At 36.2% G+C, this 27,914-nt stretch overlaps 1 protein-coding gene across 2 annotated transcripts in view; it reads left to right on the top strand.

Moving 5' to 3' along the window:
- Positions 1-213: 213 nt before the first annotated feature.
- IMPG1 (interphotoreceptor matrix proteoglycan 1) overlaps positions 214-27,914 on the top strand; it is a 153,781-nt gene continuing 126,080 nt past the window's right edge. For both annotated transcript variants that reach the window (XM_063707717.1, XM_019028932.4), the window contains exon 1: positions 214-454. In XM_063707717.1, coding sequence (XP_063563787.1) covers positions 388-454 — 67 coding nt within the window. In that variant the 5' untranslated portion in view covers positions 214-387. The remainder of the gene's footprint in view (positions 455-27,914) is intronic.

Below are 27,914 nucleotides of genomic sequence, written 5' to 3'. Positions count from 1 at the left end.
TGGCAGAACTTCCCCTGGCTCTCTGTGTCACTGTAACAGGTGAATAACTAAGAAAAAACTGTGTCTGTAGACACTTGTTTATAATGGCATTCAGGGTCCTGGAGCTAGGCTGACAGATGCTCCTCCAGAAGGTTAATGAGATAAAGGTTCCTCCAGCTGGCCCTTAAGCAGAGATTACACCTGAGGGAAAGACAAGCAGATTATTCCAGAAACAGACACTGCTACATGTTCTTCATAAATTAACACCCTCACAAAGGTAAACCAAGAAGGTTATCCTCAATCATCTGGTATCAATATATAATTATTTTTCACATTTCTGTTACTTCTTAATGAGATTTGAGGTTGTTCTGTGATTGTTATCAGAATTACCAATGCACAAAAGCCAGAATGTATTTGGAAACTAGAAGAGCTATTTTTGTTTTTTGGATTTTTCTCCAAGTTCAAGGAACCAGAGGTAAGTTACTTAAATGTTTACTTTTAAATTGCTTATCTATAAAATCTACCGATAGAAGTGAATATTTAGAACCAACAAGGCTACCAATTTGTCTCACGGGCTAGTATATAGTAGGCCTTGAATAAATATTGCTTGATTGATTGAATAATTAACTATCAGAAATGATTTTCACTTGATTTAATATTTACTACATGGTCTTAATTGCAGTGAAGATTAACAAAATAGGAGAGATGAATGCATCCTATTTGCTGTTCTAAAACATTCATTGAAAATTCTTATTATTAATGTAAATAACATTAGTAGATCTGTGAAACTAACTCCATTTATCCACCGAAATTCAACAAATAAAACCTAAAGATAAAAGTAATGTTTTAAGTCATTTATGGTCAGACAAAAAAAGGTAAGTATTTCTTACCTTCTCACAATGAAATCATGAGTTGCTTTCCCTTAGAAAATAGCAAACATTCTTCATCTTCAGGGTTCATGATGACAACCACTTCAAAATTTGGTTGTTTTTGAAGTTGTACGCATAAAAGAACTAGGCAATGTATGTTCTTATGGCAAATCTGCATCTGAATATGAAATTAAAATAAGCCACAAACAGGATGTTTTAAGAAAAATAATGTGTGTTTTAAAAAAGAAACACACATGTTGGAGAAAGTTTGACTTTTTTATATAAGGATAAGCCTACCTATCGTAATATACTCAATCTTTTTAAGACATTTGAAGTCAATAAGGTTAAGAATTTCTTTAAGAATGACATAGCTTCATGATGATAAACATTTTAACTAAAGTATTGGTTTGGAGTATCCATGAAAAAGTAAAATTAATAGTCATTGCATGTGTAAGTCACAAAATAACTGTGATTCCATCAGTCACGTTATATGAAACTTCTCAGTGATTGCATTTGGAGGGAGAAAAAAATTTCTGGAAAAGATTTCTTCATGTTTTCACAATAGTGAAAGAAGCAAAATTTATTTACTTTTTCATTAAATTATCAATTATATATAAATATTTACATTTATAAAATCATTTTAATTAGAAATAAATAATGAGATTTTGGTATATTCTGAACTGAATCTGATGAAGTAAACCAATTTGACTATTTCATAGACTTGATCAAGCAATTCAGTTGTGTTAAGTTTTTTGTTACATTAATTCTGTTAATTTAACGATTTTTTCTATTTTCATATATTGCATATCAGCTATTATACACAATTCCAAATATATAATTATATATAATTTTTATATATAACAATTATATGTCATATAATTATTTATAATTATATATAATTCTAATGTATTACATATACATATAATTTAATATATGTAATATACATATAGGAAGTGAAATGAAATAAGCTTATCAAGAAAACTGCCATTTGTTATATGCTTACTTCTAGGAAACAATGTCCAGTAATTGCATAATAAAAAATCCTAACATGTTACATGTTTTTTTTAAATATAGATTTAGGGAGTACAAGTGCAGTTTTGTTACACCCATATATTGCACACTGGTGAAATCTGGGCTTTAGTGTAACCATCACCTGAATAGGGTACATTGTACTCATTAGGTAATTTTTCATCCCTCATTCCCCTTCCACTCTCTCATCTTTTTGAATGCCCAGTGTCTATTGTTCCACTCTCTATGTCTTTCTTGTGTATACATTATTTAGCTCCCACTTATAAATGAGACCACGTGATATTTGACTTTCTGTTTCTTAGTTATTTCACTTAAGAGAGCAGCCTCCAGTTCCATCCAGGTTGCTACAAAAGACATTATTTCATTCATTTTTTTGGCTAAGTAGCATTCCATTAATATATAACGATATTTTCTTTATTCATTCATTAGTTAACGTTCACTAGGGTTGATTCCCTATCTTTGCTATTGGTAATAGTGCTGCAATAAATATTCAAATGCAAGTATCTTTCTGATATAATGATTTATTTTCCTTTGGGTAGATACCCAGCAGTGGGATTGCTGGATCAAAGGGTAGTTCTATTTTTGGTTCTTAGGTAAATCTCCATATTGTTTTCCATAGAGGTCGTACTAATTTCCATTTCTGCCAACAGTGCATAAGCATTTACTGTTCTCCACATCAGTTATTTTTTGACTTTTGAAAAATAGCCGTTCTGACTTATGTGAGATAGTATCTCAATGTGGTTTTAATTTGCATTCCTCTGAGATTAGTGACATTGAGCTTTCTTTCATATGCTTGTTGGCCATTTGTATGTCTCCTTTTGCAAAATATCTGTTCATGTTCTTTGTTAATTTTTTAAAATAATTTTACCTTTTATTTTAGATACAGGGCATATATGTGCAGGTTAGTCACATAGGTATATTGCATGATGCTGAGTTTTGGGGTACAATTGACCCCATCATGCAGGTACTTAACACAGTACTGAAGAGGAAGACTTTCAACCCTTGTCTCCTTCTTGCACTCTTCCCTCTAGTAGTCCCAAGTGTCTATGGTTGCCATCTTTATGTCCATGGGGACCCAGTGTTTAGCTCCCACTTATAAGTGAGAACATGCAGTATTGGGTTTTCTGTTCCTGCATTAATTTACTTAGGATAACGGTCTCCAGCTTTATTCATGTTGTTGCAAAAGACATGATTTCATTTTTGGTTTTTTTATGGCTGCAAAGTATTTTATGGTGTATATATACCACATTTTTTTTGATCCACCAATGATGGGCACCTAGGTTGATTCCATGTCTTTGCTGTTGTGAATAGTGCTGTGATGAACTTGCAAGTGTATGTGTCTTTTTGGTAGAATGATTTATTTTCTTTTGGATATAAACCCAGTAATGGGATTGCTGGGTCAAATGTTAGTTCTGTTTTTAGTTATTTGAGAAATCTTCTTTGACCACTTCTTGATGAAGTTATTTAGTATTTTCTGTTGAGTTGTTTGTGTTCCTTATAGATTCTGGATATTAGCCCTTTGTTAGGTACATAATTTGCAAATATTTTCTTCCATTTTGTGTGATATCTATTTACTCTGTTGAATATTTCTTTTACTGTGCACAAGCATTTTACTTTAATTAAGTCCCATTTGTCTGTTTTTTGTTTTGTTACATTTGCTTTTGAGTCCTCAGTAACAAATTCTTTGTGTAGCCTAATGTCCAGAAGAGTTTTTCCTAGGTTTCCATTTGTAATGTTTAGAGTTTTAAGGTCTCATGTTTAAGTCTTTTATCTATATTGGGCTAATTTTTATATACAGTGAGGGATATTGGTCCAGTTTAATTCTTCTCCATATGGCTATCCAATTTTCCCAGTACCATTTATTGAATAGTGTCTTCTTTCCCCAGTGTGTATTTTTGTCAACTGTGTCAAAGATGAACTGGTTGTAGGTATGTGGGTTCTCTACTCTGTTCCATTCTATATATATCTTTTTATATCAGTACCATGCTGTTTTGATTACTATAGTCTTGTAGTATAATATAAATGTGATGCCTCTAGCTTTGTTCTTTTGTTGTTTTTTCTATATGAGCTCTTTTTTGGTTCCATATGAATATTAGTGTTTTTTCTAATTCTGTGAAAAATAGCATTGATATTTTGATAAGATTGCATTGAATTTGGAGATTGTTTTAAGAAGTATGGCCATTTCCTGGTGCGTTGGCTCACGCTTGTAATCCCAGCACTTTGGGAGGCTGAGGTGGGCGGATCTCTTGAGGTCAGGAGTTCAAGACCAGCCTGGCCAACACGGTGAAACCCCACCAATACTAAAAATATAAAAATTAGCCAGGCATGGTGGTGGGTGCCTATAATCCCAGGTACTTGGGAGGCTGAGGCAGGAAAATCACTTGAACTCAACAGGGGTGGAAATTGCAGTAAGCTGAGATCATGCCACTGCACTCCAGCCTGGGTAACAGGGAAAGACTCTGTCTCCAAAAAAAAAAGTATGGCCATTTTAAAAATATTGATTCTTCCAAGCCATTACCATCAAATGATTTTCCATTTGTTTGTGTCACCTCTGAGTTCTTTCAGCAGTGTTCTGTAACTCTCCTTGTAGATCATTATTGGTGTGTAGAAATGCTACTGATATTATGTGCTGATTTTGTATCCCAAACCTTTACTGAGTTCATCTATCAAATCTAGGAGTCTTTTGGAGGAGTCTTTAGGATTTTCTACGTATAAGATCATATCATCAGCAGCAAACAGATAATTCGACTCCTTCTTTTCCAATTTGGAATACTTTTATTTCTTTCTTTTGCCTGATTACTCTGGCTAGGACTTCCAGCACTATGTTGAATAGGAGTGGTTAAAGTGGGCATCCTTGTCTTGTTCCAGTTCTTAGGGGTATGCTTTCAAATATTCCCCCATTCGGTACGATGTTAGCTGTGGGTTTGTCATACACGGCTTTAATTATTTTGAGGTATGTTCCTTCTATGTCTAGTTTCTTGATGGCTTTTATTGTGAAGTGATGCTATATTTAATCAAATGCTTTTTCTGTGTCTAAAGAGATGATCATATAGTTTTTGTTTTTAATCCTGTTTATGTTGTGAATCACATTTATTGATTTGTATATGCTGAACCGTCTTTGCATCCCTGGAATAAAGCTCATCTGATTATGGTTATTGTCTTTTTCTTGTGCTGTTGGATTCAATTTGTTACTATTTTGTTGAGGATTTTTGCATCTATGTTAATCGGGGATATTGGTCTTTAGTTTTCTTTTTTTGTTGTGTCCTTGCCTGGCTTTGGTATCAGGGTGACACTGGCTTCATAGAATGAGCTAAGGAGGATTCCCTCCTCCTTGATTGTTTGAAATAGTTTCAGTAAGATTGGTACCCATTCTTTTTTGTATGTCTGGTAGAAATCAGCTGTAAATCTACCTGGTCCTGGGCTCTTATTTCTTAGGAGATTTTTTTATTACTGATTCAACCTCACTATTCATTATTGTTCTATTCAGGATTTCTATTTCTTCCTGGTTCAATCTTGAGAAGTTGTATGTCTCCAGGAATCTATCCATTTCCTCTCAGTTTTCAAGTTTGTGAGGGTAGAGATGCTCACAGAAGTTTCTGATGATCTTTTGTATTTCTGTAGTATCAGTAGTAATGTTGCCTTTTTCATTTGTGATTGTGCTTATATGAATTTTCTTGCTTTTTTCTTGGTTAATCTAGCTGGCAGTCTTTCAATATTCTTTAACTTTTTGAAGAAACAACTTTTCATTTCATTGATGCTTTTTATTTTTTTTAGTCTCCATTTCATTTAGTTCTCCTTTGATGTTTGTTATTTATTTACTTCTACCTTTGGGTGTGATTTGTTTTTGTTTTTCTAGTTCCTTGAGGTGTGACATTAGGTTGTTAATTTGTGATCTTTCTATCTTTTCATGTAAGCATAAAACACTATAAACTTCTCTCTTAGCACTGCTTTGGCTGTATCCCAGAGGTATGTTTTGTCTCTATTTTCATAAGTTTCAATTTTTTTTAATTTCCATGTTAATTTTGTCATTGACCCAAAGATCACTCAGGAGTAGGTTATTTCTTTCCATGTACTTATACTGTTTTGAGTTCCTCTTGGGATTGATTTCTAGTTTTATTCCACTATGCTCTGAGAAGATACTTGATATAATTTCAATTTATTTAAATTTATTGATTCTTGTTTTGTGGTCTGACATATGGTTTTTCTTGGAAAATGTTCCATGCACTAATGAGAAGAACGTATATTCTGCAGTTGTTAAGTAGAATGTTCCATAAATGTCTGTTAGGTCCATTTGGTCTACAATACAATTTAAGTCCACTGTTTCTTTGTTGATTTTCTGTGTCAATGAGCTGTCTAGTGTTGCCAGTGGAATGTTAAAGGCCCCCAATATTATTGTATTGCTGCCTCTTTTGTTAGGTCTAGTGGAATTTGTTTTATGAATCTGGTTTTGAGTGCATATATACTTAGAAATGTTATATTTTCTTGTTAAATTGATCCCGTTATCATTATATAATGACCTGCTTTGTCTCTTTTTACTGCTGTTGATTTAGTGTCTGTTTTATTTTGTATAACTATAGCTACTCCTTCCCACTTTTGGTTTCTGTTTACATAGAATTTTTTTTCTACCCCTTTAGCTTCAGTCTATGAGTGTTTTATCAAGTTTTTTATTAGCAGCGCATCATTGGACCTTGTTTTTTAATCCATTTCACCAATTTTTATAGTTTAAGTGGAGCATTTAATTCACTTACATTGAAGGTTAATATTAATATGTGGAGTTTTCTTTCTGTTATACTGTTAACTGTTACCTAATTGCTTTGTAGTCTCAGTTGTGTACTTTTATAACACCTGTATTATATTTATGTTTGTTTTTATGATGGCAATTATTGTTTTTTCATTTCCATATTTAAAATTCCCTTGAGCATTTCTCGTAGGGGTGGTCTAGAGGTGACAAATTTTCTTAGCATTTGCTTGTCTGGGAAAGACTTTATTTCCCTTTCATTTATGAAACTTAGTTTTTCAGGGTACAAAATTTATGGTTGACAGTTTTTCTTTATGCAGTCTGAAAATAGGACCTCAGTCTCTTCTGTTTTTAAGGTTTCTGCTGAGAAGTCTGCTGCTAATACTATGAGATTTCACTTATAGGTGATTAGAGGCTTTTCTCTTGCAGATTTTAGGATTTTTTTCTTCACACTGATTTTGGATAATCTGATGACTATATATCTCTGTGAAGTTCATTTTGCAATGGATGTTTCTGGAGTTCTCTGAGCCTCTTATAACTGGATGTCTAAATTTCTAGTAAAATTAGGGAAGTTTTCCTCAATTTCCTAAATTATGTTTTCCAATCCTTTTACTTCTTATTATCCCTCAGAAATACCTATTACATATAGGTTTGGATGTTTTACATAATCTCCCACTTCATGAAGGCTTTGTCCTTTTTAAAATTTTTTTATTCTTGTCTGACTGGGTTAATTCAAAAACTTGCCTTCAAGCTCTGATATTCTTTCTTTCACTTGGTCTAGTCTATTGTTAAAACTTTTTACAGCATTTTGTAATTCCTTCAATGAATTTTTTATTTGCAGACATTCTATCAGGTTTTTTATTTTAAATATTTATCTCTTTAGTAAATTTCTTCTTGAATTGTTTTTCTGATTTCTTTGTATTTGTTTTCAACTTTCTCTTAGAGCTCATTAAGCTTCTTTAAAATCAATATTTTGACTTCTTTATCTGGTATTTCAAAGATTTCATTTTGGTTAAGATCCATTGTGGGAGAGTTAGTGTAATCTTTTGGGGATCCTGTAACCCTCTGTTTTTTCACCAGTTTCACAGAGTTTCTTCTTATCTGCATAAACTATCTCTTCTTTTGTTTTTGAATTTATTTGCATTTGGACAGGATTTTTTCCCCTTCAGGATGTAACTATAATGTATGTTTCACAGAGTTTCTTCTCATCTGCATAAACTACCTCCTCTTTTGTTTTTGAATTTATTTGCATTTGGACAGGATTTTTTCCCCTTCAGGATGTAACTATAATGTATGTTGTATATACATTATAGTTACATCCTGAAGGGAGAAAAATAGTCTTTTGGCTTTGGTTCTGGGTGCTTTCACTGGCAATGACTCTATATGAGTTCCTTAGTTATAGGTAGCCTTTGTACTAGGCATGTGAGCAAGTTCATTGTCTCCTATGGTGCCAATATGGCAGAGGTCTCAGGAAGCCAGCACTGTGCACTTGTGCCAGCAGATTGTGTATTAGGTTGTGCAGTTCCATCTCCAGGCCAGCAGGTAGTACTTACTTACTGATAAGAGCCAGCTGAAGCAGAAGCTGATCGGTATATGCTTGATCTTTGTTTACCAGGAGAGGTTCTCCATTGTTCCAGGCAATGGGCTGATCTATGGAATGCACAGTGGCCTGAGCTCCCTCAGCACCTAAGTGAGAGACAATGCTGTGTGGAGTTGGACTGCCAAGCCCACCCTTGGATACCCCAATGGCAGGCACAAACAAGCCCTAACAGGGGTGGCAAGGGAAGCTCCTGGTGAAATGTGCTGAGGTCTCCCCAGTGAAGAGAGGGAGCTTCCTCAGCTCCATGGCCTGGGCAGGCAGAAACACAGTCTTCTTCCCTGTCACATTCCTGGCCCAGCTCTCAGGACACTCAGATTGTACAGACACCACTGCCTATCTCCAAGCTCCAATTTAGCCAACAGCCATTAAAAAAAAAAAAGAAAGAAAAAAAAATGGTTGCCCCATGGCTCTCCACTAAAATGTCTGTGGTGCAGAACCTCCTCCCTCAGCCCTGTTCTATGCAACAGGAACACTGCCACTCCATGACAGAAGGGGAGGCACCTTACCTTTCCTGCAAGCCCCAGCCTGGTAGGCACATAGCCAGCAGGGATGCAGTAATTCCCAATAGCCCTAGAATGGCTGTCCTCCATTGTACCCCTAGAATGGCTGTTCTTTATTCTAGCAAGATTACACATGCTGTAGTCTTCAGGAAGAGCAGCCTGTATCCACAACAGTGGGTGGGGCAGGGAGATGAGTAGTGCCCCTCTCCATTCCTGTGCCTCAGCACTGAGGCTGCCTGACTGCTGGGGTGGAGCCATACTCCTCCCCATAGGGCTGAACACAACACCCACATCTCCTCTGGAAGCAGTGCAGTTACTCCCAGTCCATAAGCGGGAAGCTCTTGAGCACCAGAAAGCACACACTCTGGGTTCCTTTGTACAAAGGGGTGCTCCCTTGGTGCACTGCACTCTCTTTTCCTTTAGGAGCAGCACTCCCTGAGGGCTGGAACAAGAGGAATACTGCAGCTCTCTTGGAGTCACCCAGCCCTATGTGGCTGCTGCAATTTTAGCAGATGCTGGGGAATGCCTGTGAGGGATTGGCAACGTGGAAACACAGGGGCTGAGATTTCCTGGGCAGAACTCAGTCATTCAGTGGATGCAGCCCAAGAATCGTGCCTGCCACTGCAGTTTGGGTAGATGAGGAGGACAAGCAACCCTGTACACGCTGGTATACTAGTACAATGCCCTCAAGAAGTCACCAAATCACTGCCACACCAGTGTTTGGGTTCATGAGGACAGAGGAGCTCTCTGACATTTCAGATACCAAGTATCTGCCACCAGGGCAAGGAGAAACAAAAACACTCCCACAAATCCTTTTCATGAAATACCAAGCCCCTCTGGGTTTCATCTCTGACAACCTCTTGCTTCCTTCTTTTCCAGTGCCCTAGTTTCTTCTGGTGAGTTCTCCTGTAGGCTCCAGCACTTTCCTCTTGAAATTCCGTGCAAAATCATTCAACTGTAACTTTGAGTCTTCTTTCTTTTTCTTTCTTATTTTATTTTAACTTAATTTATTATATTTTATTTATTTTATTTTATTTTTTTGAGATGGAGTCTCACTTTGTCACCCAGGCTGGAATGCAGTGGCACCATCTCAGCTCACTACAACCTCTGCCTCCTGTGTTCAAGTAATTCGCCTGCCTCAGCCTCCCGAGTAGCTGTGACACAGGTGCCTGCCACCATGCCTGGCTAATTTTTGTATTTTCAGTAGAGGCAGGGTTTCACCATGTTGGCCAGGCTGGTCTCAAACTCCTGACCTCAAATAATCCACCCACCTCGGCCTCCCAAAGTGCCGGGATTACAGGCGTGAGCCACCCCAAGTCTTCTTTCTAAGGAGAACTGGCATCCATTGTCTCCAGTTAGCCATACTAGGGGAAAAAAAAAAAAAACCTCACTTGCTACTCATTTAGGGCTTTTTATTTCATAAGTATCTTAGATGTGTTAGATCTGTGAATATATGTTAATCTTCAATTATCGAGGTCTATATTAATTAAAGTTTTACCTCAGCCAACTGGTTTCTTATTTGTAACCAGTTAACCACCATGAGTGTATTTATATAGAAAATTGTTTGGGGAGAGAAAAGAAAGGTTCAATTCAACACAACTAGCTGGTAAGCATAACGATTGGGTGTTTAGCTAAATTCAGCGTTTCATTTTAAAAGATGCGTAGTTTTGAAAAAATAGGAGATGAAAATTACCAATAGTAGTTCCATCCAAACACAACCTATGCCAGCACTACTTTTTCTAGGTATATGTATTTAATTTTTACATAATTGCACACACAAATTTTGTATCAGCCTTTTTGTAGTTTTATTACGTCATATAAATGTTCTACATTGCCATCTAATTTTGACAAGCATCATTTTATTGGCTGCATAATGTTTCTTTCAGTAAATGTGTCAAGATTTGCTTTATCTAAATATTCAACAAAAGAAAACTAATTGTTACTAATTATTTTGTTATGGCAAATAACATTGCAATAAAGAGCTTTGCACATAAGCCTCAGTATTTAAGACTCAGCATAAATTCACTGAAGTAAAATTATTGAGTCAAAGCAATGTAAACAGCTTTATGGTATTTGATTCATATTGCCAAATTGTTTCTCAAAAGTTTTCCTATGCCCTTAGGTGACTTTTTACCAATTTGATTCTACAGAATGCTTACCATATACCCAATACTGTGCTAGATACAGAATATACAATGATTTAAAGACATGCCAATATTTCAAAAGGCTTCTTTTAAGTTTTGCAGATTCTGAATGTAGTTTTTCACAGATGCATAAAGGTGAGATAGCTTTGATTTCAAAACATTCATTAAATAAAATTGTTTTAGCACAACAAAAGACAGTTGAAGAACTCAAAGAACAATTACTTCATAAAGACACCAAGGCTCCTTTCTTTGAGGTTCATAATGGAAATACCAGTTGCATCTGATATGTGCATCACTGCTTTTATGTTCTTACTTTTCCATTTCACCTAAATAATTTCATTTAATTGCTTGTGACATTCAATGTATAAGAGAAAGAGAAAAAAGAAAATTTACACTTGGCAAGTCCTAAAATGGAAATAATGTTTATCTTATTATGTGTCTTTTGCATTACATTTGGTTATACTAAATGAAACCTTTAACTAAGTTATTATTAGTTCACCGAGATAGGATAATTATTTTAGTAGCCGTGAGATGTCAGGGAATTTGCATTTTAAGACACTCCACTTCTTGCCAATCCTTTACTATTGGCGTATGCTCTCATTTCATGAAATTACACAAAAGGTATTTTGCTTCATTGTGGCTTCATTAACAGAGAACATACCTGAGATAGCTGCCTAATGGTAGGCACATTAACTGTACAGCCCCTATACTTTGTTCATCTGTGCTAGTCTCAAGTCAGTGTCATTCAAAGGTCCCAGACAGACTTTCTTGTTCAACTGTGTCTAAGAGGATGTCCTTAAAGTTGAAACTATGTAAACTGAAGATATTTCATGTACAAATGAACAATCTGTGGCAGCACACCGGAAACCATTTATTAGATTATATATTTGCTTTAGTAATAAAAAACACTTGCTGCCTTGTGGCCCCTTTATGCTTGTGTCACTAAGGGACTATTGCATGTGAGAGCTAATTAAACAGGGCTGAAATGACCTACTACTTTCTTAGCCATTTCTGTTTAATCATGAGAATGCAACCACCTTCAACATCAGCTGCATTTGCATACTAATTATGTCTGGAAATTCAGATTCTCTATACCTTTGGTGCCACTATCATTTTCACATATTTTATTCTGTTTTAAAATAATTCATCTGAAGCAAGAAAGTTTATTTTTCACAATAGTCTCTAGGCTTATATTTTAATTGAGAATACATGTTGTAATGACCATACTAAAAGTCCTGACCTCCTCACTATATTATAAAGTATCACACTCAGGGGTAACTGAGGTCTCCATCCACACAACCCCTTCTTGCTTAAGGGTAGAAAAGACCTCTGCAGTCATGGGGAAGGAACTTGTGATACCAAGCCTTAGAAAAACACAAAGCAATTTGCTGAAAGAAAAGAACTCTGACCAAAATGTGAGTTTTAATCTTCCACAGTGGACAGTTTTCAGCAACCACCGGACCTAAGTTCTCTGTCTAAGAAGATCATTTCATCCAAGGCTAGGATTTCAGCCTCACAAAACAAGAGCACCAAGGCAGATGAAACCTGTAATAAAGGAGGAGGGTGCACTCTGCTTTGAGTCCAAGGCAACTTCCAAGCTTATCTCACAATGAGTTGATGAGGTTGATTGGCACAGCCCTGGTAATGAGAATTCATATATGGAAATGCTGCTGTCAAGCTCTGAACTAGCAGCAGAATGTGCCGCTGTAATTATTTACTGAGAATGTTCCACTGTAATTATTTACTGAGAATATTCTCCCTCTATTGCTCCTCTCTTCCAGCCATAGGGAATGTAAGAAGAATATGAAAGAGCTACAGAACAGCAACACTGCCTCGAAGCATATGGTTGTATTCAGTCAATAAATATTTTCCCATTTACATTCAGTCATTCTTGAGGAAACAATGTCTTTCTGTGTGCCTTTGTAAAGTCATCTTAATTCATTCCGACTTCATTTTCTTCATTCAGCCATCTTAATTCTCTTCACCATAGCCAGCATCTATTTTCATAATTGCCCCCAGGAAAAGAGTTAAGGAAAACTAAACCAAAAGGAATTTTGTGGAGAAAAGTCAGAACCTCAAAATTAGTGAAAAGTTTCTGCTTCAGAAATATTTTAACTACATGAAGAAAATAACACATGTAGGACTAATTTGTCTGTCTTAAGCTTCCTGCTGCATTTATAAACAAGCAAATGATACATTTAATTAAGTTGAACTATGAAATACTATGACACTATTATTAACCCATTGTACCCAGATCAGTTTGGACCTGATCAAAACACTTTGCGGACAGTAATTATGTTAACAATCATTTAGATTAACATATCTTTTTAAATAAAATTTCAAACTAATTTGCGTTCACTTATAGTTGGAAACCTAAGGCAAAGAGTGCTAAGTAATATTTCTGAAATCATTTGAGGTGAGAGGGTTAGAACCAAAGTTTGGATGTGACCTGTATCCAGTTGTATCTTACATCTACTTAATCTATTAATAATAATCAGTCCACTATAATATCATGAGAGGACTTAGTGTGGTTTTTACTATTAACTCAAAAGCCAAATTTCCTCTGCTAACACCACCAGATGACTGCTGGTTCTGGGCCATTTCTAACATCTGTTTTCATAACTGATCTCAGAATAGCTGGTCAGATCCTTCAGCTCTGTGCTAGAAATGTAGGAACCTATCTTAGGGTTTCTATTTTTCATTAAAAAAAAAAAAGGTGTAACATCTTGAACTCCTCAAAGAACTGGAGTTGTTTATTGATAGTGTCATTTTAAATGCCCATGACTAAAGTCTAAGTTTAGTAGTAAGTAGCTTATTTAACAGTGTGTTATGTATCTAAAGGCAGGACATTGCTTAATGGGTGTAACTTGACACAATGGGAAAATCTCTTCAAAACCACCCCCCTCAAAAATATCACTCCCCCCACCCCACTATCAAAACACTGAAATTTCACCTCCAGATTTGCAGTCTTTTCAGCCTCTGGAGATATAAGATTCCAAAACACCCCCTTTTCAATAATTTCCCTGCCTTCTTTCTATTGGATCTGATCCTATTATCAAAACATCAGTCCCTCAGCCTCTGCCATTTTGTCTGATTCTTCAGGCTATTCCAGGCCTCAATAGGCTCACATAAATCCTAAGTCCTATAGTTTGCCACTGAACCACTCTCAACAGTCTTCTTGATGGTACAATAGAAATCTTGCTCTTTGACCTCTGTCCCATTGCCTTTGTTAATCTCACTCTAGGAAAACTTAGCTTTTGCTTTTTCTACTCTCATTCCTGAGCCTACAAGTTTTATTAGAGAAACTCAAACGGAGTGTTTCCACAAAACAAGTTCCTGCACTATAAAGTTAGCTAGGCCCTACAGGCTATTCCATAGTCATATTTATATCTGATTCCCTAAACCAGTCCCCTAGCCAGATTTCCAAAACTTCCCTCTACCGTTGAGCCTGCAGCATGATTTCCCTTCATTCACAGAAGCAGTGATAACAATGTAGTTAAGAGCAGAAGCTGTAAGGCTTGCACAGAACTTCATTCTGCACAGAACAGCTCTGCCACTTACTAATTTTGTTACGTTGGCAAATTGTTCAATCTCAAATATTACTCCCTTTTATGGTTTTCTTGCCTATAAAATAAAAATAATAATAGCCAAGTCTGCCTCGAAGAGCTAAAGTTTTTAACGAGGTATCTGCTACAAAGATGCTCAATAAATGCTAACTCCTAAGATGGCTATAGCAACTACCACTGTTACTATTATCACCTCCTTCTACTTACTGAGAAAATAGAAGTCATTTGACTTCATTTGAAGTTTCTTCTTTCTACTTCAAAGTTTCTCTGAGTTTATCCAAACACTCACTCTCTTTGTTTCAGAGAGAGTAAAATGAATTCATGTCTTTGCTAATGTTATTTCTATCTATCTATGACTTTAACTCCATTTACAATCAATTTCCATAAGACCTTCCCAAAATGAAAAGGCAGCCTATGGATTGGGAGAAAATATTTGCAAACCATGTATCTTGTAAAGGGTTAATGTCCAAAATATGCTAGGGACTCACAAAATTCACTGGCAAAGAAACCAAACCAAATCAAACAATGAAAAAAACCACAACCCTATTTTATTTTATTATTTTATTTTATTTTATTTTATTTTACTGAAGCACACTTTTATGTAGAAAAAGATAGAAACAATCTAAATGATTATTAAAGTTTATAACATGCAGCTATTTAAAGTAAAAGTTTTCAAAGACTAGTAGTGACTTGGAAAGATGACACAATGTTATATTAAAAATTCTACAACAATATGATCTCAATTTTGAAACATATAGGTACATAAATAACGTACAAACAAAAAATTGAAAAAAAAATATGTGAATATGCCAGCGATTTTATTTCTGGGTGATTTTTATTTTCTTCATCATACTTCCATCGTTTTAAATGTTCTAAAATAACTATGTACTACTGGGATAGGAGACAGTTAGGGCCTGGTTCGTCAAATAGAGACGGAATCAGAAGAAGGATAGAGGAGGGCAATGTTCACAGGCACAACCACAGGATAGCACCCACACTGCCTCTGCAGCTAATAGGAAGATATGTGGTTAACAACTTCCCCTTGTGCCAGGATGTTGCTCAGAAGGGACTGTCCCAACTTAGGCTCAGGTGCAATAAATCACTTTAAATGTCCTTAATTTAGCCCAGCTCATTATAATTTCATTAACATAACATTAGCATTGTGGTTTTAGCCACCCCCCCCGCCCATGGGTTTCACTTAAGCGCTCATGAGTAAGAACCCAGATGGAGTTCTTCTGGTCAACCCCAGGCATGTGCAAATGCAATACCCTTAAGAGGGAATTTTACCCCTCCCATTTGGACAGAACCCACAAAAGACTCCTTTGTCTTTGCCACATAAAAGACTCAGAACTCAGCCCCATTTCTGGCAACCCTCATTCAGGTCCTTTCTCTTTGCTGAGAGCTTCCCTTTTGCCTAGTAAATCATATTCTGTTCACTCTCTGGTGTCCACATGCCTTATTCTTCTTGGTCATGGGACAAGAACTCAGACTTAGCTGAACTAGGGACTAAGCAGACTGCAACATTACTTTTTAAATTTAAAAACAGAAGAACATTATTTTGAAAGAAATCTTTAACTGAAATAAAAAGAAATTGAAGCAAAATGAGTATTTTATCTTTTAAATTTGTTATGAAATAGCATACTAGGCTGTCTAGCCAGGGTGCTTATACTCTCTCTTTGGTATGCAATTTAAGCCCCACTTTTAGGAAGCACTGCATGACTACTATATAACCACACCTCACAAGCAGATTTGAATCTCTTCCCCACTGTACATCCCAACCTCTGGTGCACAAGCACCCCGGTCCCCACTGCTACATGCCTCATCACGTTGCATATGGGTTGTGCAGGTCTGGTACTTGGATTCTTTTTCCAACTTTTAAGTTCAGAGGCACATGTGCAGGATATTCAGGTTTGTTGTATAGGTAAACATGTGGCATGATGGTTTGCTGCATAGATCATCCCATCACCTAGGTAGTAAGCCCAGCATTCATTAGCTATTTTTCTTGATGCTCTCCCTCCTCTCACCTTCCAACAGTCCCCCATGTGTGTTGTTCCCCGACATGTATCCATGTGTTCTCATCATTCAGCACCCACTTATAAGTGAGAACATGTGGTATTTGGTTTTCTGTTGCTGAATTAGTTTGCTGAGGATAATGGATTCCAGCTCTATCCATGTCCCTGCAAAGGACATGATTTTGTTCCTTTTTATGGCTGCGTAATATTCCATGGTGTATATGTACCCCATTTTCTTTATCCAGTCTATATCATTGATAGGCATTTACATTGATTCTATGTCTTTGTTATAACACAACCCAATTTTTAAATGGGCAAAGGACCCAAGTAGTTAATTTTCCAAATAAGACATAAAAATGGCCAACAGCTATGAAAAGGTGCTCTAATCATCACGGGAATGTGAATCAAAACCACAATGAGCTATTACCTCACACTTGTTAGGATGGCAATTATCAAAGACAAGAGATAAGTGTTGGCGAGGTTGTGGAGGAAAGGGAAACTTTGAACATTGTTGGTGGAAATATAAATTACTATGGCTATTTTGGAAAACAGTATGGAAGTTCTTCAAAAAATTAGAAATAGAATTACCATACTATCCAGTAATTCCTTTGCTGGGTGCATGCCCAAAAAATGAAATAAGCACCCCATAGATATCTGTGCTCCCATGCTGATTACAGCATTATTCACAAGAGCCAAGACATGGGAACAACTCAAATATCCATCGACTATTTTCACATTTCCATCATTAAGTATAATGCTTATTTTAGCTTTTTTCGATTGTTTGTTTTCTTCTTGTAAAGAAGTAACAACTTCTTTTTCAAGTAAAGAAATTTTCAAGTAAAGAAAATTTCTAATTCTAATTTGTTGAGTTTTTAATCATGAATAAACATAGAAATTTATTGTTTCTTCTATGTGTATTGAGATTGCCAAATAGTTTTTCTCCTTTGATTCATTAATGTGATAAATTGCCTTAATCAATATTCAAATATTAAGCCAACCCTACATTCCTGAGATAAATCAAACTGGGTCATACATTGCATATACATTGCTGGATTCTATATGCTACTATTTTATTTCTAATTGTTACACTCATATTCATAAGCAAGCTCGGACCATATATTTTTTCTCATACTCGTTTTGTCAAGTTTTATAAGAGTCATAGGAAAATGGAATTACATTTTGCTTGAATGTTTGATGGTACCCACTGTTAAAGCCAGATAAAGATATTCGTAGAAAGATATTTGACTACTCAATTTTTTAAGGTTATGATAATATTTAATTATCATACATCTTTTTTAGTTATAGTAAGTTACATGTTTCTACAAATTTATGCATTTCATATCAAACTTCAAATTTATGGATAAAACATTATTCATTATATCATCTTGTTAACTTTTTTATGTTTATAGAACATTTTGTAGAAAGTCTGTAGAAAGCATAATGTTCTTCTTTCTCAATTCTGATATTAGTTAATTTTGTCTTCTCTTCTTTATTGGATCAATCTCATCTGTTTGTTTACCTGTTTTTTGTTATCAGTATTTTCCAAAAAAGTTTGACTTTTATATTTCTTTTTTTCATTTGTATTTATGATCTCTTTCACATTTTATTACTCTCTGTTATCTTTGTTTTTTCTAATTTTCTTTGGTTTTATTTTGTTTTGTTACACCAGTCTTTTGAGATGGATGCATAGGTCATTAATATTTAGCTTTTCCTTTTTCTAAAATAAACATTTTGATGATATCATTTTACCATTAGGAACTGCTTTAGTTTCATTCTGCAAGTTTTATTACATAGTAATTTTATCATTTCAGAAAAATACTCTCTAATAACCATAATTATTTCTTCTTTGACATATGGGTTATTTTGAATAATTTTTTTTCAAATATATAAAGGTTTTCCATTTGTTTTTCACACTAATTTCTAGCTTACTTCTCTATTAGTCTGAGAACATGATGCCTATGTTATCAGTCCTTTTCAATGTATTCAGATTTGAATTTTAGTACAGTATATATCCAATGTTTGTTTATTTTCCCTCTGCTTGAAAAGAAGGCATATTTTATAGCTTGTAGATATGATGCCTCATACATGTCCATTAGGTCAGGCTTGAGCACGTTTTTCAAATCTTCCCTACCCTTACTGAATTTATTTGTTCATTCCATCAATTAAGAGAGATATCTTAAAATGTACCTACTATTATTCTGGATTTTATTTTCTGTATTGTCTATCAACCTTTGTATTATATATTTATATATTATTAAGTGCATAGAATTTTAACTTTCTATGACTTTTAAACTGTTATCATTGTGACCTGTCTGTCTTTGCCTTTGTAATGTCTTCTGCCTAATAATGAACTTTGTCCACTGGTTTGCTGGAACTGGCTTGTACTAACAAGAGCCAATTGGCCACATCTTTTCCAAACTCAGTGTTCAGTTATGTCACGTTGGTGGCTTGAAATCAGTCATGAAAGAGTATTAACACACAGAAAGCAGCAGATGAGACAAATCTCACCCATACCCCAGAGCTGGTTATTAATATTTACCAGCAATGCTCTGACTTCATTTGATTTTAATATATCAGCTTTCTTTTGATTAGTGTTCTTCTATTATAACTTTTTTCCATTCTTCTCATTTTAACCTCTGTGTCTTTTGATTTAAATATGCCTCTTAAAACAGCAAATCATGGGAACCTTTTTTAATGTAGTCTGACAATCTCTGCCTTTTACCAGGTGCGTTTCATCCATATGCATCTACTATGCCCTAAATATTCCATGGGACATACTTTTACTGAAAATTTATCTGAAATTTAAATTTGACTTGGTCCTATATTTTTATTTGCTAAATCAGGCAATCCAGTTCCTACCAGGCCTAGCACTAAACCTCAGAATGGAGTGGCACTAGATCATAATAACAGGTAACAATGTGCCAGGCTCTCTGCAAAACAATAACATCTATTTTCTCATTTAATTTTCAAAATACAACTACATAATAGGCAAGCACTAATCAAAAACTATAGTGTTGGAAATATTATTATCTACTTTTCAAGTTACAAACCAGAGCAAATAGAAATTAATTATTTGCCCAAATTGAGGAAGTGGCAGAGTGCTCTTACTATGCTTCAGTCTCCAAGTACCCAAAATGAAGTTTACCTTACTTTTCTGCAGGAACTGATAGGTCCTTATGCATCCAAAAGTTAACAGGCAAAGATATACAGCTGTTTCTGTTTGATCTGCTCCAATTCTGCTCTGCTTGAGTAGTTAGAATATCATTCTTTTTTTGTAATATATGCAACAGTCTATATATATGCAACTGTCTTTACTGAGAATTCCCAACATACTCCAAGATTAAGTTTACATGATAGCAATAAAACCAAAGAGTAGTGTGTGGTTTGTAAAATTACAATCATGGACAGCACAAACTTCCAGAAAACAGAGATGCTGGGCTAAATTAGAGCCGACTCTGATATAAGTACTTCAGATATAATAGGAATTGGATGATACAAATTTTGTCCCCAAATATGTAGCACTCTCAGCAATCACAGGAAGAAAGATACCTTGTGTTTCAGCACCTCAGTACAGCTGGAACCAGAAGTAAAGTGGATATTTGGCACAAAGCATTATGTCCCATAAGTAAATCCACATTCCTTTCCCCTAATATTTCCTCAGTACACCTCAGCTTCTGAAGTTAGCTTCCTCCTGAATTTTTTGGAATTTGTTTTATAAGCTCTTAGTGGGTCTCTGAATTCTTGTTACTTGTTGTCCCCATCCACCTCCAAGTCAGCTTCAAATATCATGGGCTGAATCTTCCTCCAGCTCATGCATTACCTGGCACTTTCTTACATAACCCCTTGGTTTCCAAACTTTGTGTCAACCTAGGCTATAACAGTGCTCTGGAAAGCATAGTGTTGCTCACATTTGTGAGGTACAATCACAATCTCAGATTTACTTGTACAATTCCATGCAGATTCTCTTATGGTAACCTGCGTACTTATTTAAACTCCACATTCTGAAACTTATGGAGATGGTTTCCAAAAAGTACACATAATTAAGAATTGGGAGGCAGAGCAGTAAAAAAGGTTAGTGGAACTTCAGTTAATGTAAAGATGAGATGATTAGGAGTGGCTTAATCGGCCTGAACCTATACATATGAGGAGATGGCAGCAGGATGATGGAAGGGTATGGAAAAGTCCAGCTGCAGGAGAAAGGACTGGTTTATTTGTGTCAGCCCCTGAAAACTAGGCAGCCATGTATGAAATCTTCTCCAAGCTGGTTGACAATCTTAGTGTAACTGTTCTTACCTCAGTTTCACATTCTGTTTACTCCAACTTCACCTCAGCATTAATCCAACTCTATTCACCATTTTTTTCAAAGTGATAATGCATTTTACAACTAATCACAGCTTATAAAAATATCCTACTCTCATATTTTTTAAGATTGGCTCATCTGTAGAGAAAGGATTTGTTGATTTTGTTTATGTATTCAGGTGGTCCTCAACATTTTAAATGTTTGCTAAAATTGCCAAAGTAAATTTAGTACTCCGTGAAGAAGCAATGTGTTGATCCTATGGTTTCTCACAACCCCTGGCACAGTACTGCATACCTTGAGGGCGCCTGTACCACTATTTGAGAGGCAAAGGCATTCCCCCATTACTAGAACTTGCAGGAACAGCACCTCTGCAGGTGGCAGCTAAATGTTAATGTACCTCATTCGAGAGGCTGCATTATCAAGTGATTTCATGCCTTAAATGGAGGCAGTGTGTACTACCTTTTCTTGCAATGTGTTTCTCTCCTTTCCCAGGACACAGAAACTAGTCAGCTTTGAGAAAGAACACTCCTCCTCTTCTCAATATGCCCTGCCCTCTCACCCTACTAAGACGGATGATGAGTTTGCACACATTTCTGTTCTGGGTACGGTTGAAAACATGGCCCTGCTAGACTCCTACCTCTTCACTTCCTGACATTTACCAGACTTAAACAGCTGGCAATTCCACCTGTTCAGAGGGTCATCCCCTCTGGGCACGAAAGAGGCAACTTCGTTTTCCACCTCTCCCTTCAACTTCAGTTCTGTTCCTACCCACTCACTACACTGCATAGGCCCTCAGCAAGAAGTGCCTACGTTTGTAACTCAGCATGCCACCAATAGATTTAGTTCTTCCTTTTCTTTCTTTTTTTTTTCTTGCGTGTGTGCAATGAGGTAGGGCTCAGTACATATGTACATGTATGGAATAGAAGGTAGGCACTAGCAACCTCTTATTTCTTGTAAGGGTTTGCCAAGGTCCTAACCATTTCCTTCTGACATAGCAAGTCTGATGGTTAAACCTGATTTTTGCAAGAAGAGAAAAAATAATGCAACCACTCTAATTATTTGAGATAAGAGACTGCTGATTTTTATCCTCAGCAGGGAGTACTGCTGCTGAACAAATGCCAGTTTTGGAGGTAAAAAAGACAGTGATGGCATCCAATTTTCAAAAGCTACAGAGAGGGAAATGGTATAACATCCACCCCATGCATTATTGATAATCAGCATGCATGCTGATTGTGAAAGTCTGTTTACTTTCTAATTCATTAAAAGAAATAACTACAAGTTTCCTTACTTTCTATGATCTTCTTTTGCATCATTTATTCCAACAAATTTTGCCTCTAAGGCCACAGATGGGGGCTGGCATTGTATAAGTTTGTTGAGAACTACCTGTAGGAGGGCAAGTGGGAGAGCAAGTTGTAGAAGCTTCTCTGTTCTCCACTTTATTGCCCAGAAAACAGTATGCTTAAAATCCATGCAGTCTTCTGGGATAGACTGAACAAGGTATTCAGAAAATCTGCATAATTTGTTGATACATATTCAGGTATGTTAAGCACGATTTGTATTTAATTGCTTTTGCTCTTTGGGAAAAATTTCTCAGGTGTGTAATTGAGAATCTACTAATGTAGTGGGAGGACCAGGGTATAATGAATCTCAAACAAGAGAAGCATTTGCAGAAACACCATAGTCCCTCACTTTTTTCAGTAAGGTTAGAAAAATTTGGGAAAGATTAAATTGTGTTTTTTTTTTTAACTTCCAGTCATTGAATTGGTGCTGAAATGTTACCTACTTACTCTCTATAGAGTTCTGTTCCTCAAATTATGATTTTTGTTCTGTAGAAATTACAGTAAATTTTGTCTCTGGTCCTGTTAATTTATTCATTAAGACATCGAGACCTTTTCCCCTAGGAAGATATAATGGGTTTGCTAAGTGCTTATACCAATGGCTGTTGCTTTCATAGCAATGCTACCGTGAAAGCCTGATTCTCTTATCCCTGATGTCTAGTATTGCCACTGTATGTGTACAGTAAGCCTCTGTATGCCTACAAGGTTAAATAGCTAAAAAAATTTCCTCTAGAAGAGTTTGGTGAGGAATGGTCCAAACAGGTTGGTAAGTATCCACTTGAATATGTAGCCAAGAAAGAGACTGACTTGTGGGCAAAGCTGAGCCTGAAATAGAAACTTTGTAAGCAGCCTATGTCTAGAAGCCAACTTTGGTAATGGAAGGAAAAAAATAATAAGCTCTTCAGTGATATGACAAGGAGATGATGTGGCCTATGTCTTCAGGGATGCCAGTCAACATTGTGGTCACATGGCCATCAGCCTTCAACCTAGAGTGAAAATGGTACTTTGACCAAAGGGCTGGCTTTCACATTAGCTAATAAACATGCTTAGGTGATCCAAACCTAATTTTTTGTTTGAAGGAGTCTCACTCTGTCACCCAGGCTGGAGTGCAGTGTCACGATCTCTGCTCACTGCAACCTCCGCCTCCCAGGTTCAAGCGATTCTCCTGCCTCAGCCTCCCAAGTAGCTGGGATTACAGGGGTGCGCCACCGTGTCTGGCTAATTTTTTTTATATTTTTAGTAGAGATGGAGTTTCACCAGGTTGGCCAGGCTAATCTCGAACTCCCGGCCTTAAGGGATCCACCCACCTCACCCTCCCAAAGTGCTGGGATTTCAGGCGTGAGCCACTGTGCCCGGCCCAAACCTAATTTTTAAACAATAAACGAAGAGTCAAAAGCCCAGTATTTCAGAACTGCCACTCACATCCTTGGGCAGATTTGACTGTTTTTTAGGATAAAGTAATGTTTGAAAGTGTTTAAATTCAGTGGTTGTTCCCTTAATTTCCCTCTCTATATATTCGGAAATTTCCAAAATTATCATAGTTACACTGGGTTGCAGAATCTAGGTCAGCTCCAGGATAGAGTGGCTAAATTTTAAAAGGAAAATAAATAAATAAATAACACCAACCTCCCCAACTTAAGCCTTCGGTGCCAACCATTTTCCTTAGCCTGCTAGAAGTTTCCCTGCCCACCGACATCTTGTCCTCCTTTATGCCCCCCCTAAATACTTTCTACCTGCCAGGTCTTTCATAAGACCCTCCCAGCTCAAGGGAGCCCATCCTACTGTGCTAGATCTCTGCCTTTTCCCAAATTGTCTGTTTTGTTACAAAACCACCACCCTCACCACCACCCCTATCAACAAATGTCAATATCCAAATTCACAGAAGCGATCAGTGGAGTTTTAGTTTACTGTCACTTTCTGTATATTGTATGTTAGATAGTCACACCTTCTGGTGAAGTGTCATATTCACACATTGAATACACCAGGCTCTATAAGCACATCACAAATACTGAAATATAAAGAGAATGAAAGAGAGAGAGACAGAGAGAGAGAGAGAATAAAGGTAGGGGGCAGATATTGATATCTATGCATGTGGTAGCAGAAGAAATCTTCACTCACTAGGACCTTGCTTTTGTCTTGGAAAAGGAGGGAAAGACAAACGTTTTTTTATTTTAACTTTTAAGTCCAGGGGTAAATTTGCAGTTTCATTACATAGGAAAACTGTGCCATGGAGGTTTGTTGTATAGATTATTTCATCACCCAGCTATTAAGTCTAGTATCCAATAGTTATTTTTTCTGATCCTCTCCCTCCAACCAACCTCCACTCTCTGATAGGCCCCAGCATGTGTTGTTCCCCTCTATGTATCCATGTGTTCTCATCATTTAGTTTCCACCTATAACACGTAGTATTTGGTTTTCTGTTCCTGCATTACTTTGCTAAGGATAATGGCCTCCAGCTTCACCCATGTCCCTGCAAAGGACATGAATTCATTCCTTTTTATGGCTGCATAGTAGTCCATGGTATATAAGTACCACATTTTCTTTATCCAGTCTATCACTGATGGGCATTTAGGTTGATTCCATGTCTTTGTTATTGTGAACAATACTACAATGAACATACGCATGCATGTGCCTTTATAACAGAATACTTTATATTCCTTTGGGTATATGCAGTAATGGGACTGCTGGGTCAAATGGTATTTCTGTCCTTAGGTCTTTGAGGAATTGCCACACCAAAAAGCCAGATCTTTTTAAATAGTTTTGCGTCAGTGTAAACAGAAAAATGAGCCAGTATCTGGAGGAAACATGCTATAGAGAGAGGATTTTTTTAATAGAAGGTAAAATAATAGTGTGTTTGTGTGCTTCTAGAAATAATCCAATAGCAAAAGGGAAAATGATATAGGAAAGTGAGAGAAGAGTTTCTGGAAGAATGTTCTTGAAAGGTGAAAAAGGATGGGACCTGCTGCCTAAGTGGAGAGTTGGTCTTAAGTAGGAGCACAGACCAATCATCAAATAGTCACAGGAGGCAAAGCATAGACTATGATCACAGATGCAGCCAGTGAGCAGTGAGCAGATGCTGTGCTGGATGCTTGGGAAGTTCTCTTCTGGCTCCTCTTGTTCTCAGTAAAATGTGAAGCAAACTCATCAGCTAAGAGCAAGAATCAGCAAGAAGGTACCAGAAATCTGAGAAAAGTATGTAGCTCCCCAGGAGAGTACAAAACTGAGTCAGACCAGAGAAATATAGTGTGATTTTACTTAGGGACCAGAAATTTAAAGTGTGTTCTAATGCTTGTTTTTCTCCAGCCATGATCAGCTATACAAAGATTCAGGTAAGGGGTAGGCAGTGGGTTGAATTTAACCATGATTATGGTTTTGCCTGTCAAGTACAATAATTGAGGGGCAAGGGAGTTGCCATCCTCAAGAGCCAGGTAATAATGATAGTCTTCCTCATTGATCTCCACATATTTAATTGGTTCCATTGATTATTTATTTATGGAAAGATTGAAAGTGTCTGGGAATGCAGATTGTATTAAATATACTTTATATATAAACCATCTCTTTTCTGGTCTTTTGGTGTTTATTTAGAAAAGAATTTTTATTTGCCTTTTCACTTAGGATATTATCTTTAATAAGACGACTGTGTCCTAAGCCTCTGATATTAGACACTTAAAAAGAGGACAGAAATTTCAAAGAGGAGTTGCAATAATGGATGCGGGCAAGACATGAAGCATTTTTTCATAGTCTAATGGTTTTTAAAACAAATCTAATTCATATATATATTCTAAAAATCCCATTAATATTTCCACACACATTTTTCATTAATTCACTTAATTAATATGTATTGCATCTCTGTCATGTACAAAACATTGTACTAGGCAAGCACCAAGGTGAATTGGAGAGGGGAGGGCAAGATTACAATACAGATCCCAAAGGTATTTGCAGTCTAAAGGGAGAAACTCATATATTTACAACAAATTAGTATTCAAGACAGGACAAAGGAAGCACTACAACACAAGTTTCATGGCATTTGTTTATCTCATTTACAGCTATGTCCCATAGTGGACCTGAAACAGTAGTCGCTTAGTGAATACAGGTGAATCAGTGAATGCCATAGAGATATGAACCACCCTGGAGGAACAGGAGGGAGCAATGAATGAATTCTGAATGTGGGATCTGAGAAAGCATAGTGGAGAATGTAACATTTCACTGGCTCTTAAAAGAAAAGTAGGAAAACAACAGAGAAGGAAGAGAAGGGCCCTCCCATATGAAAGACAAACACAAGATGAGCACTGCAGTGTGGAAGCAGGAAGACTTCAGGGCATAGACATAGTTTTGTCTGAGGGCTGAGGAATAGCACAGTGAAAGGGTATGTTAGAAAGGAAGAGTGGTAGGGCAGAGTGGGAATAAGAGCTAAGCTATGCTGGTAACAAAAACACTCTATCTAACCCATGACATATTAAGAAAACTTCTGAGGTGCATTTTTCCCACAAACCAGTTCTAAATATGTCTAATTTTACACTGTGTGATTTCGTGCTATTGCTGATATTTTATTTTATAATTTTTGTAGGTACAGGTTTTCACTGATTTATAAAATGTTATTCTACTGACTAATGAAAATTTTGAATAAAGCTTTAGAGATCTTACTAAAAGAAAAGGGGGGTAAGGAAAGGAAGAGTGATACCAGAAAGTGGAATGTCTCGATTATCTGATAAAGGAGTTCTTATTGAGCATTTACACTGTGTCTTACACTGTTTTAGCTGCTGCCCATGTTATAACTCATTTAATATCACAGAAACCCTGTAAGGGAGGTATTATTATTCCCCATTTTTTAGGTGAAGAAACTCAGGATGTACTTGGATGTCAAGTACACCCACATTGTACAACTAGTGACAGCTCCAGGCCCTGTGTACCATTGGTTCTATGAAAACATTTTGAATAGTTGAGTGACATTATATGATTTGTGCTGCTACTACCTTTTTCTTTCATAAGTAATGAACATATTTAAGTTAAATTCAGAAAGTAAGCACCATGTGTATTACAGCTGTTCCTCATCTGTACTTAGAAGTTCTGAATATTCAAATGTATTACTTTCCATTTGTATCTTTTCTTTATTCAATGATATGACTATTTCCAAAACCTATTGGCTTAAAAGTTGTTTTCCTAGTGTTTAATCTATAATTTAAAATAGTACAATTGTATTTTTTTCTTAATTCATAATTTATTTAATTAAACTGTTCTAATATTATTTTACTCCAATACGCATTTTAGAACTACCTAAAGTAGGGAAAATATGAGGAAGTGTTTCTGGAAGTAGCTGTAGCTTGGTGTTTGCTATACCAGAGGGCAGAAATAGGACTGATATATGCAAGTTATCAGAAAGTAATTTTCAACTTAGAGTAAAGGTGGTTATTTTTTTTTTCTGAAATCACTTTGCCCTTCTCTTTGTAACTTTGAATTTCATTCAGAAACAGTTGTTGATGGCAGCCAATTCATCATCAAGTAGGTTACACTCATTTTGTCATCATCTTAGAGATTTCCTGCCTCAAAAAAATTTCCAGTCTTTTATTAAATATACTCTATTTTGTAGCAAGTCTTCCAACTATCATTTCATTCTCATTAAATTTTCACCTCCTCTTTTCAAATACTTATATAAACCAAAAATATCAAACTCATAAAAGTGACCCAAAGAATCTTTAAAAGTTCAGTTCAGTATCAACATTACAATTTCTGCAGGACTGGAGAACAGCATCTGATCTGGTCTAATTGCCTTACTCAAGGGTGCTTTCATTAGCTCCAACAACTATCAGCTCTTTTTATTTCACTGAAATCTGTAACAAACA

Source organism: Gorilla gorilla, chromosome 5 (assembly GCF_029281585.2).
Source record: "Gorilla gorilla gorilla isolate KB3781 chromosome 5, NHGRI_mGorGor1-v2.1_pri, whole genome shotgun sequence".
NCBI classification, from domain to species: Eukaryota; Metazoa; Chordata; class Mammalia; order Primates; family Hominidae; genus Gorilla; species Gorilla gorilla.
Note: the sequence above shows the minus strand (reverse complement) of the source record. Positions and strands in the feature narration are given on the sequence as shown.